The 12,797-nt window shown below is 54.2% G+C and overlaps 1 protein-coding gene across 7 annotated transcripts in view; it reads right to left on the minus strand.

The window, feature by feature from the left end:
* Positions 1-582: 582 nt before the first annotated feature.
* The window catches only part of LMO1 (LIM domain only 1), a 44,426-nt gene continuing 32,211 nt past the window's right edge, over positions 583-12,797 (minus strand). For 6 of the 7 annotated variants that reach the window (XM_054662032.1, XM_016920301.1, XM_054662031.2 and 3 more), the window contains 3 exons: positions 6,548-6,761; positions 3,236-3,361; positions 583-995 (listed from right to left, as the gene is read on the minus strand). In XM_054662032.1, coding sequence (XP_054518007.1) covers positions 890-995; positions 3,236-3,361; positions 6,548-6,761 — 446 coding nt within the window. In that variant the 3' untranslated portion in view covers positions 583-889. Of the gene's footprint in view, positions 996-3,235; positions 3,362-6,547; positions 6,762-10,806; positions 12,593-12,797 lie in introns of those variants that run through there. The other variant, XM_016920299.4, reaches the window with a different exon arrangement.

A 12,797-nucleotide genomic window follows, 5' to 3' on the forward strand; every position in this document is an offset into this window, starting at 1 on the left:
ATTGAGACATGGAGTCTATTGAGGTTTGCTGACTGAATAAATGGATGCCTCCAGACTGCATGGGCTGAGTCGAAAGGAAACAGGATTTTTCTTGCTCACTCAGAAGAGCAGAAAGCTGGGCCCCAGCTGCTGGGCAGAGACAACAAGTGCTGTCTGTCACCCTAAAAGGGAAGAGAGGTTTCAGCATGGTGCTCTCATGGCAGAGGACACAAGATTTGTGGTTCTACTGGGGAGAAGGTCAGAGCTGGGTCCCCATCTGTGCAGTCAGTCTGGGGTCTCAACAGAGGGGATGGAACACAGGGTAGGGAAGGCTTCATCTTGCCCCTCTTCTTAGGGACCTACTCAGGGCCAGAGTGTGTGCTCTCCCAGACAGAAGATACCCCAGGTCTCACCTCTGGCTGGGGCTGGAGGCTCTGAGTTGTCTCCTTCCTCCCAGCTTCTTCCCCTAAAGCCAACCTTTTGCTCCCCTGCCCAGCAACAGCACATGCTGGAGGCCCCTACCCTGCTCTGTGCCCTGCCCTTGAGAGGCAGAGGGGAGGGGCCCCAGGTCTGTGTCAGTCATGTGAACAACGCAGAGTAACCTCCCGGAAACATTCATAAGTTTAATCCACGCCAGTAATAAAATCGCATTACATTTCTCATAAAATAAATGTTCCCATTTATATACAGAAGACAGACTGTACAGGCCCGGCCTGGCCCCAGGAGGGGTCACACACAGACGGGCGGTGGTGGAGGAGGAAGGGCCATCCCTCCCATCAAGGACGGAGAAGTTCTTATGTGGCAGGAGAGCGGCTGGCCAGCCTGCACTGGTAGAGTGGCTGGCTGGCCGGCCAGGCAGGTGGGCAGGCGGGCAGATGGACAGACGGGCCTGGAGGCCAGGCGCCGGGCGTTACTGAACTTGGGATTCAAAGGTGCCATTGAGCTGCCCTTCCTCATAGTCCATCTGACACAAGATCATGTTGTTCTTCAGGAAGAATTTGTCTCCCACACAAAATCTAGAAAATCCAAGCGAGAGAGAGAAGCCATGGGAAGGTCCCAGTGGGTAAGGGGGGGCTGCAGACAGAAGCTGGCCTGGCCTATGAGGTGAGCTATGTGGGAGGTGGTGGGGGGAGTTTGTTCCTTGAACCTTCCAGAGGGAACTGCCAAAAGTCCCCACGGCACACCTGGGCAATTCCCCCAGGCCAGCCCCAACCTTGGCCAGGCCCTGTAGCCTGAGGTGGTAGGACAGACAGACAGTTGGGCCACAGGCTTCCATAGTCAGGTCTCCTGTGGAGGTGAGTGTAGGGTTAGGGGGGTTGGTGGAGAGGTGCAGGAACAGCCTACCCCAGTCCCAGAGAGGGAGAAAGGGAAAGCACAAACAGAGAAAGACCAAGGGGGGAGACAGATGGAGAAAGGCAGAGATGGGGCCGGGTGTGGTGGCTCACACCTGTAATCCCAACACTTTGGGAGGCTGAGGTGGGTGGATCACGAAGTCAGGAGTTTAAGACCAGCCTGGCCAAGGTGGTGAAACCCCATCTCTACTAAAAATCCAAAAAATTTAGCTGGTGGGCATCTGTAATCCCATCTACTCGGGAGGCTGAGGCAGAGGATTGCTTGAACCCAGGAGGCAGAAGTTGCAGTGAGCCGAGATCACGCCACCACACTCCAACCTGGGCGACAGAGTAAGACTCCATCTCAAAAAAAAAAAAAAAAAGGCAGAGATGGGTAAGGAAGGAGGGATAAAATGGTTGTTTTTTCCATCCGTCTATCCCTCTCCCCAATTTAAGAGGATGGCTCAGTACAGGGCATTCTTCCTCTAAACAAAATTGATAAGTTACCTAGAGCATCCTTCTAGGAGGTAACCCCGTTCCACTATCTCCTCTCCTACCGAAGGAAGGCCCTTCATTGGTCTCCTAGTCCTCCCCAAGTAAGGGAAGATTCCGGTCCTTTCCCTAAAGATGTCCCCAGGGTGGGTGAGGCCTTTAGTGAGACCCCAAGATCGCTGGCCTAGTTCCAGCAGATCCCAGTTCAACCACCAGGTGGTGCTGTAAGTTCACTGAGCCCTCCTAACAGCAGGTCCGGCCAGAGCCCCCAGCCAGACCAGCGTTCCCTGTAGGTCCCTCTGAACCTCACTTCAGGGAGCACTTGTATGCGTTCCTACCTGACCTGGGGGCTCCTGAGAAGAGCGCCTGCCTTCTGGTGCTAGGCCCCAGCCAGGGCTGAAGGGCTCTGGCTCCTTAGGTCCCCAGGGACTCCCACAGGACTAGGGCACAGAGTTGGGGCCAAAAGACCAGAAAATAGGCTGGGCTGGAACCAGAATCACAAGGGCTGGGTGAGGAGAGAGTGGCCACTCCCTGAGGGGACTTTGCCCTCCAGATTTGGGAACCCCTTCTCACTGGAACATACATGCACACACATGCACATACTATACACTGGGTACGGGGGTGGGAGGATACGTTATCCCATGCACATGCACGTTTCAAACACGTATACAGGCTGGGCGCGGTGGCTCACACCTGTAATCCCAGCAATCTGGGAGGCTGAGGTGGGCAGATAACCTGAGATCAGGAGTTCAAGACCAGCCTGGCCAACATGGTGAAACCCCGTCTCTACTAAAAATACAAAAATAAAAATAAAAATAAAAATTAGCCGGGCGTGGTGGCACACGCCTGTAGTCCCAGCTACTTGGGAGGTTGAGGCAGGAGAATCACTTGAACCCGGGAGGCAAGGGTTGCCGTGAGCCAAGATTGTGAGATCACACCACTGCACCCCAGCCTGGGCAACAGAGTTAGACTATCTCAAAAAATAAAATAAAACATGTATACACACATGCATACTCACCTCATCATGCACACACATTGCACATACACATACACCCCCATTTAAAAACACATGTACAAATGCATATTAATTCCATCATGCACATGTGCCCACTTGTACATTTACAAATACACATGCATGCACATGCACACTCAACTATGCATACACAGTAAACTCATGCATGCCTTCATTATATTCACACAGAATGTGCCACACAGATGTGCACACCCAATATTAAAGTGCACACATTTGGCTACCGAGCTTACACACACATAAAACACATAAAGCACATGCACGCTCATAACCTGCACGCACCACCACATACACACACGCAACCCGCATTTGCGTGCACGCCTCCGCCGTGCTCCTGGCCCATCCCAGCAGGCCTCAGGCTGGCGTCTGGGGAGTGTGTTGGGTCGGCCAGTCCAGCACTGACCTCTGGTTGCAGAGCTGGCAGGCGAAGCAGTCGAGGTGATACACGTTGTCCCGGGCCCGCATCACCATCTCGAAGGCTGGGATCAGCTTGCTGCAAGCAGCACAGTTCCCTGTGGTGCCAAAGAGCCTGCCGAGGGAAGGGCGCAGAGGACTCAGCAGCATTCTGGGGAGCTGGGTGGGCAGGGGGAAAGGAGTTGCCTCCATCCAGGGTCCTTCCCATACTCCAACTTGTGGGCTCAGCAGGTGGGCTCAGGCAATAGGATAAGAGCACTGAGGGCAGCATCTAGATTCTGCCCAGAGATCAGGCTGCCAATAAATCAGCACATCCCCTTCCAGGCAGGGTGTGTAGGGAGTCAGGAGTTGGCTGTCACTGCCCATCCCAAGGCCCCCTCCCAGGCTCCCACAAAGGTCCTCAAGCCCTGGAGCCACCAAGAGAATCCTAGGCTGGGCCCTGAGCAAGCCTGAATTTCAGGGGCAGACTGAATCTTGGGTTGTGTGCCCTCAGGCAAGTCAGTGAGTCTGTCTGAGCCTCATTTACCTCATCTGTAAAACAAAGCCTGAAACACACCCTTTATGGGGTAGTTGTGAAATCTGTTGTAAATTCTCAGTCACAACTCACTAAGCAACCACCTAGGTAGTGTTCACTATGTGTCAGCCACTAATCTAAGAGCTTTACAAAGATAAACGCTTAATCCTCACAACAAACCTAGGAGGTGGTACTATTATTATTCCCCATTTTAAAGATTTAAAATATGAGTCACAGAGAAACAACTTGGACAGTCACAGGGCCTTGGTCCAGAAGGCGTGCTCTAAACCACTGCATGACATGCTTTTCCCACCTTTAACATTACAGTGTTTATTATTTGATTTTTAAAAATAGAGATGGGGTCTCACTATATTGGCCAGGCTGCTCTCGAACTCCTGGCCTCAACTGATCCTCCTGCTTTGGCCTCCCAAAGTGCTGGGACTACAGGTGTGAGCCACTGTGCCTTGCCAAAATTAAAGTGTTTTATTAAATCTTTTTTCCATGACAAACTCACTGTTACTTGCCTAAGTCCCTTTTTTTCTTTCTCTGAACCTCAGTTTATCCTTCTGTAAAATAGGGATGGATGATCCCATTCAAAGATGCTGTAAAACAGAACTGATGCCCAAAGGAAGCACCAAGGACATCTGGCACAAATGCCTCTTTGAGGCAGGCACCCCTCCTCTTAGCTGCTGGCTGTAAAGCTCTAGGGACAGGGAGTTTACTCCCTCCCTATGCAGGCCAGCCCTTGGCTGGATGTCCCAATGGTCTGAGCCATCCCGGCTCCTCCTTGCTTCTTTCCTGCACACAGACAGAGCAAGCCCCAAGTGAGGCAAGGAGGCTGAGAGGAGGGTGGGGGGCCCCTTTAATCCCCGATTTGTCCAGCTCAAGCTCAGGCGCCTGCAGATGAGCTTGGCTCCATTATTCATCAGCTTGAGCTGCCTGGTGGCTCAGATTAAGGCAGACAAAGGCTAGGCCACAGCATCTGCCTGCCAAGAGGGGCTTTTCTTGCCATCGGCCCAGGAACAGTTGCTGCAGAGGGCGCAGGCTCTGGACAGCCATTCTCCAGGCCTGAGCAGCTCAAGGAAGCCACGCTCCCATTCCAGCCCACTGGTCTAGATGGTCCTACAGTCACTCCTTGCCTCTGCCAGAGCAAAAAAAAAAAAAATTACCTTCCATCCCTAGTAGCTGGCAGGGCCCTGTATGCTTGAGGGTGCTTTTTCCTGATAAGCCCATCCTACACTGTGGGCCTCTCTCTCCAAGTCCTGTGAACCCATCAGATGGTCTGCCACATCGTCCTAACCTGGTAGGGTCAGCCCCCAGGTGATGCCCTAAACCTCCAGACATGGAGGCCCCTTCTAGGTCCTCAAGGGGTGAATCCCCAGGAACATTCTTTTCCTTTCTGAGACAGGGTCTTGCTCTGGCACCCAAGCTGGAGTGCAGTGGCGCAATCACATCTCACTGCAGCCTCAAACATCTGGGCTCAAGCAATCCTTCCACTTCAGCCTCCTGAGTAGTTGGGACTACAGGCATGCAGCCACTACACCTGGCTAATTTTTGTTTTTTTTTAGAAACGGGGTTTCACCATGTTGCCCAGGGTTGGTCTCGAACTCCTGAGCTGGAGTGATGTGCCTGCCTCGGCCTCCCAAAGTGCTGGAGTTACAGGCATGAGCCACCGCGCCTAGCCTGAACATTCTTCCTTAACCCCTGCTTCTGGTCTCAGCCTCTCCCCTCCAGCCCTGGCAAGGAGCACTAAGTCACAGATTCTGTTTTACTGCATCACTTTTAAATGCAGGTGTTAAAAGGGGCAGGCAGGTCAGTCAAAGGATCTTTGGGGAATTGAGGGAGCTTCCACTGATAACCTCCCCCTTGCAACATGCCCAGACCTGGGCAGAGGGAGCCCCATGAAGCCCTTGCCCCGACCTGTTAATTAATGCGATGAGCCCTCCTTCCCCACAAGCCCGGCAACCATCCAGCAGCCTGTGACAGAGCCAAATGCAGGTGCTGGGTCTCAGCCAAGGCCCTGCTTTGTGGCCTCCTTCCAGCCTTGCTGATGTCATAAATGGCCTCAGGGAGGGTTAACTGGGGGAGGTGGCCCCAGGGAATAGGATCCAAATTGTAGGGAGGGTGAGTTAGAGCTCAGAGGAATGCAAGGCAGGGAAGCATCATTCTTTCACCCTTCACGGGGAAGTAAACTGAGGCTGGGAGAAGATTAGGAGCCAAAGGCTCACAGCTAGTTCCAACCCAGGTCTTGAAGCTCCAGCATCAGTGGCCCTGCTCCTAGGATATGGCTGCCTGCCAGTTTCCCCGGGCAAATGGATGCCTGCTCCCAAGGACCATCTAGAAAGGAAAGTTGGACACTGGGAGATGGAAAGAGACTGCATTAGGGAGGAGGGTCCTGGGGAAGTCAAAGCTTCCACACCTGTTCTCAAAGCCCCTCTGAGGTATCCCCTCCCAGATTCCAGATCAGGTGGGTCAGAAGCACCTGGCCAAGGCAGGGGGGCGGAGCCAGACTGGGGCCCTCAGAAAGCTCAACTTAGGGGCCCCAGGTTACAAATGCCTGCCCTGGACTTGTGCTGGGTACCGAGTCCAAGGGCATAACGACCTGGGCCTTCCCCTCAGGTGACTTCTCAGGTATCTGGGGCAAGCAGGGCAGGGGCAGGACAGTCAAGAATGAGAGGACACACAGGGTACTGGGTCTAGGGCCAGGGGCACAGTCACGCTGGGGCTGAGGATGGGGAGCTTTCTGAGCAGGACAAGGGCTTGGGAGGCCAGGGTTTGGCAGCCCACCTCAGGTAGTCGCGTCGGCACAGGATGAGGTTGGCCTTGGTGTAGAGGGTGGAGCCCACCTCGCCCAGGCGGCAGTCACAGCAGGCACACTTGAGGCAGTCTTCGTGCCAGTACTTGTCCAATGCCTTCAGCAGATAGCGGTCCTTGATCTTGCGGTTACAGCCCGCACAGCCCTTCTGCTTCCCTTTGGGCTGGACGGAGAGCATCGGCACGCCTGCAGATGGACAGACAGACAGGAACGCAGGATGGGCCCCGTAGCTCTGGGCCTCAAGGAATATCCCCCAAGAATGGGGAGCTCACTGCTTCTCCCTGCTGCCCCCTCTAGGTTTGGGGCTCCCAGGAGCCCTCGCTTTCTCCCCAATAACCCCCTCCCCTGGCTCCGGGTCCTGCCCTTTGGGCTACATGGCACAGCCTGTTTCCCTGGCCCTGTGAAGGTCCCTCCAGAGGCTGCTCTGCTCCAAGGCACACACAGACCCCAGGCCTGGCCTCCCTGAGTTGTTCCTCCCTACCCCGGCCTCTATCCCCTGTGCGGTCTCATCCGGAGTTAGCCTGAAGCTCGCCTTGCGAAGCCACCATCACCTTGGCTCTTTCAGCAATAAGCCTAAGAAATGTAGTCTCCTCAGGCCCACGAGGTCCTCTAGAACCCCCAGATCTTTGTGCCAACTCATCTTTCTCCAGCTGAAGTGCTACAGCCTCTTGGTCTATCCATGTAGAGCTGTGATGGCATCAAGAAGGAAGTGAGACGCCCCTGGGACACTCCCAGGAGGGAGCAGAGGCTCTGGGGCTCCTGGCAGGTAAGTGGAGGCAGCTGGCAGGGCCTGGCTGGGGCTCCCCTTGGGAATGCTTCAGGCGGTGTCACACCTCACCTGCCCTGGCCTGGGGGAGGGCAGGCTCTGAGCCTCTGGATCCTTCCTCATTCTACCAGGATTAGGATCTCTCAGCCATCAGTCCCTCCCAGGGCCCATACCAGCTTCCCAACATACACACAGGCACCAAGTACAAAGGGCCCAACGTGATGTTCACCACAGGGCAGAGCCTCCCGTCGCGGCAGGCGAGCATGTGCGCTCACACACACCCCTCACACACAGGCATGACGTGCAGGTGTGGGCATGAAGTGACAGAGGCACGGGTTCCTAGTCCCTTCTCCTGGAACCACAGGGACCGTTGAGGAGGAGATGGGGACATATGTCGTCCAGTAGCCTGGACATCCATGTGGACCCGTGAGGCTGGGAGGGAAGTGCAGAGGACCTCAGAAGCCCTGCTCTGTGACTTTACAGGGCAGGAGCCTGTGGCAGTTGCCTGAGAACCCTTGTGAAGACAGGGAGCGTGTGCATGCTCCGTTCCTGACCGAGGCGCAGCTGGATAGGGGCCCACCCCTCCCCACCTCCCCGGCTTTCCAACACTCCCCTGGAGTCTGTCCTTCTACTGGCCCCGTCCTCTCCAAAGGACCCCTGCTCTCTCCAGGGCTCTGGCCTTCCTCCCATCCCCTGGTGTCCCTCCCATTCCCAGCCCTCCTCACTGCCCCCAGCCCAGAGTCTGAATGGTTGGGCTGCTTCCCTTCCTTTTGCTTCTCTCCTCCTTGGGCGTTAGGGGAGAACCAGCCACAAGAGGCCTTGGTCTCAGAATCCACAGATGTAAGGTCAGAAGAGCCCTCAGAGTTCTTCCAGTTAAATGTTCTCATACTACAGATGGGGAAATTGAGGCTCAGACAGTTACAGGGGCTTGAGTCAGCCACCGTCAAGCTGGCCCCAGGGCTCCTTCTCCTCTCCTGTGCTCGCTCTCAGCCCAGCTGGCTCCTCAGACTTCTCCTGGACAGGTGAGTCTGGGGAGCTGGCGCCCACCCACAGGCTACAGTGCGCAGGGCCAGTGGCTCCCTCCTCCTTCTCCTCCCTGCAGTCCCGGCAGGGCCTGTCTGTTAGCTGGTGAGTTTGCTGCCTAATTTCCTTAATGCAGCTCTAAAGGTTAATTGGTCTGAGAGAGGGATGGGGCACAGGATGACTCTGTCCTCGGGCCTGCCTGTGTCTCTTCTAGCAGGGCCCAGGCTGGCACAGAGCTCTGAAAGAGCCCAAGGAGGGCAGCTGGGGAGCAGATACCCCTGAGAACTGAAGGGGTCTTGTGAGGCTCCTTCCAAGTCCTGGCCTACAGGGAGGTGTGGGGAAATGGGAGAGGAGTTAAAATAGCTGGATGGGGAAATGAGGGGCCTCCCAGAGTGGGACCTGGACCAGGGTAGGGCTCCAAGGGCAGGACCTTGTCCTTAGGCCCTGTGCAGGGAGCATGCAGCCAGCAGAGGTACGCACTCAAACATCGACTGGGAAAATCTTGGGCCACGCCCCCGCTACAGCCTCTATAAGGCTCACGTTCCTTTTGCTCAGCCAGGCTTGCAGCAGGCCTGGCTCCCTTCCCAGTGGTCCTGAGCCCCTCCCAGGGCTCTATATTTGGGCTATTACCAGAACATGGGTGAATGGCTGGAACCTCCGTACTCAGGGGAGACCCTAGCCCACTAAATTATAGCCCAAAATGAAGGGAGACGGTGAGAGGCCCCAGCACGTGAAGCAGCTGGCCCACTCTCTCTTCCATCTACCCTGGCTCTTGGACAGGCTGGTCTTCCAAGCTCAGACCCCAGCATGTTTGTCCTGGCTCCTGCAGGGTTGTAAACTCAGCACTCGTCGACAATCTCTTCACTGGAGGCATCTGGCACCTAGAGGACCCTGTGGAAGCCATGAGGGGTGAAGCTGCCAGCTGCCGCAGGTCCCCCTCCCCACTGCCCGTGCCCAGGCTGGCCTCTGCACAGGCAGGTTACCTTAAGACCTGGACACCCCTCTTCTGGGGTGCTGAACTGATTCCTGGCTCTGGAGAACTCTTATAGAAGCCACACAGCTTCTGCCAAAGTGTCCCATGTCCACCAAGACATGGAACACCAGGGTCAGCCTGGCTGAGAAGGCCCCAGAGCGTCTAGAGACCCTTGGGTCTACAGACCTCCCACGAGAAAGGCTGGCATCCTGGGGGAAGCCTGAGCCAGGGCAGCCCCATGGGAGGGGCCTGGGACCAGACTCCAGGTCTGCAGTCCTGTGGCCATGGGGTCCAGAGCATATCCCCCTGGTCTCTCTGGGCCTAACTTCCTTCATCTGCCCATAAGAAAAATGGAAGCAATCCCTTGCTTCTCACAGGAGAGTGGAAGAGCTCTGGGGGTCAAACAAACAAAACAGTGGAGCCAGCCTTCCTTCCTCATAGGGCATCCATGCTGTGTCTGCTCTCACCGGGCTGGTCCAGGAGACTTGAAAACACTCCTGGAAAGGTGGAGGGGCTTTCAGGAGGGGCTCTGTAGTCTCCTTCTCCCCAGATGGAGGGATAAGCTCCCCACAGGGTCCAGGCCCTCCCTCCTGCTCTGCCTCCCCCATTCCCACCTAGCCCCCCACCCAATCTGCCAGCCTGCCCCCCTGCAGACACCTCTTCCCTCCCTCCTTCCCCAGCCTGGCTCTGGGACCTGAGCCTCGGGCCATGCACTTTCCATTAAGGAGATAGCATCCCTTTGCTGAAGTCCATTTGGGATCCATTTTAGTGTTATCTAAAAATCAAATCTACATGGTAATCCTTTTAATGTACTCCTGACTTTAGAAAAAAATGGCTTTGCGCTCCTTCAGGAAAGGTTTTAAAGCATTACCCAGTAATTACTACTCACCCATGAAAACACTGATATTTCACAATGGATGATGTTTGCGCCGACACGCACGCCTGGGCACACACTCAGATGCATGCACTGGGCCCAGCAGAATAAACCAGTCCACTCAACCCAGGGTCACCCCTAAGTCTCAGGATGTGGGGGGAACAACATTGGAGGGGAAACAGGCTGAACTCCAACCCCTACCTCTAGCAGGGGGTGGAGGCAGGGCTGCTGGTGGAAGGAGGCAGCCAGGCTCGGAGAGAAGCCTCCCAGTCTGACTCATCTGGCTGCCAGACACTCACCCTCCGCTCTTTAATCTGGGGGAAAGCCAGACAGTCCAGGTGACGGGGAGGCACTGCCAGAGGTCATCCCGCCCCTCCCACTCTCTCCCTCCAGCCCGGAGGAGAAATGCCCTCATCTTCACATGGACCCCAGAGCAGTCCACTAGGCCAGACCCAAGTCCCCAGCAACTCCTGCCCACCTGTCCCAGCCCAGCTGCACCTCAGCTCCAGCACGTGGACTTTCCCAAACTGCCAAGCCCACAGGCTCCAGTACTACCAGTGCCCCTGGTTTGGATGGCAGCCTGGGGGATGCTTACCCCAGTGAGCTCCTCCAAGGCCAGTCTTCCAGCCCAGAACGTCTACCTCACCCAGCTCCAGGTTACTCCAGGCTCTTCCCCGTGGCTCCCCTGCTGCAAGCCACTGTGGCCACCTCCTGGCAACTCCACTGGGCATCTGCAGCCCCTCCCACACGCCAGTGTGTCCTGCTTGGCACTGCTGGCTCTGCTCCCTGCAGGATCCTGGAACACAGCTCCTCTCCCTCCCGCAAATGGATCTTGTTTGCTTGTGTCCCGGGGCCTTCACTCTGCTACTACTCCAGAAAGAAACAAAGGTGGGCCTTTGTCCTGCCCATCCCCACTCTCCCAAAAAGGTCAGAGTCAAGAGTGGGACTGAGGCTAAGAGTTCAGACCTTGAAATCAGGGAGCCTAGTTTCAAGTCGGAACTGCTCCAAGGAGCTGGGGGGCCTGGATTAAATCCCCCCACCTTTCTGACTGGCATGTGTGTACTGGGGGGCCACAATGGTCTTTCCACTCAGAATGTGGTGAGGATAGAATAAGGTTCTGCACATGAGGCCATAGCACAGAGTCTGGTGCCCAGGGCACAGTGAACAGGAACTGATAGTATTAACAGTCACCCCAGGATACCATCCCTGCTCGAGCACTTGCTTTCTTTTTCTTTTAACTTTTTGTCTCTTGACATAATTTCAAACTTTCAGAACACTTGCAAGAATAGTAGAAAAAATTCCTGTAAGCCCTTCACCCAGATTCCCTACATATAACATTTTACCACATTTGATTTATCCTCCATCTTTCTACCTACTTCTACCTACTTACCTATAATTTTTTCCCTAAATCATTTGAGAGTTGGTTTCAAACAGGAAGCCTCTATACCCGCTAATACTTTCGGTTTGCAAATGCTTTGCTGAAAACAAGGACATTCTCTTACATAACCACAGTATAATAATTGAAATCAGAAAATTATCTTTGACATAACATTATTATCTAATCTATAGACCTCATTCAGATTTTACCAATTTCTTCAAAAATATCTTTTATGGAAAAATCCTGGGCCCTGCATCGCATTCAGTTGTCAAGTTTAGTCTACTTACATCTGGAAGAATTCCTAAACCTTTCTTTTGTGTTTCAAGACAATGGCATTTTTGAAGAGTACAGGCCAGTCATTTCATGGAATATCTCTCAATGTGGGTTTGTCTGACACTTTTGACTGTGTGACCTCAATTAACATTTTCTCAGTTTTCTTTTTTGTGTAATGGGTATGAAAACAGTACTCATTTCCGAGTCACCATGAGAAAGAACGGAGTTAATTTATGTGATGTGCTAAGGACTAAGGGCCACAGCAAAACGTTCACTCTGATTAGTGTCACTCTCCTCAACACATGAGACAGGATAGTGAGAGACACTTATTTTGAGGAGCAACGAACTGATTTGATTGTTCTACTGTGGTTAAAGTCACCCTGGCACTGGCCATAGTCCAGCTCCACCCAAAGGCCAGTCTAGTGGTCAGTGCAAGTATGTGTAGAAGGAAGCCACCCTATCTGTCCAACAGGCTGTTCCAGTGACCAGCCACATGGGAAGCAGTTGCTGTGGCAACTCAGAGGGTGACAGCTCCAGGACCCTCTGGCTGCTCTGGAAAGAGCCCTGGAGGCAAGTGTAGCCTTGGTATTTCTTTTTTTTTTTTTAAAGACAGGGTCTTCCTCTGTCTCCCATGCTGGAGTGTAGTGATGTGGTCACAGCTCACTGCAGCCTCAACCTCCCGGCTTAAGCAATCCTCCTACCTCAGCCTCCTGCATCGGTGGGACCACAGGCACATACCACCAAGCCAGGCTAATTTTTGGGGGGAGGAATTTTTTTTTTTTTTTTTTTTTTTTTTCAGAGACAAGGTCTCAACTATGTTGCCCAGGCTGGTCTCGAACTCCTGGGCTCAAGCAATCCTCCCACCTCAACTTCCCAAAGTGCTGGGGTTAGTAGGAGAAAGAGCTGGCCTGTGAACCCTGGCAGTCTATCTCTAG

Source organism: Pan troglodytes, chromosome 9 (genome assembly GCF_028858775.2).
Source record: "Pan troglodytes isolate AG18354 chromosome 9, NHGRI_mPanTro3-v2.0_pri, whole genome shotgun sequence".
Lineage (NCBI taxonomy): Eukaryota > Metazoa > Chordata > Mammalia > Primates > Hominidae > Pan > Pan troglodytes.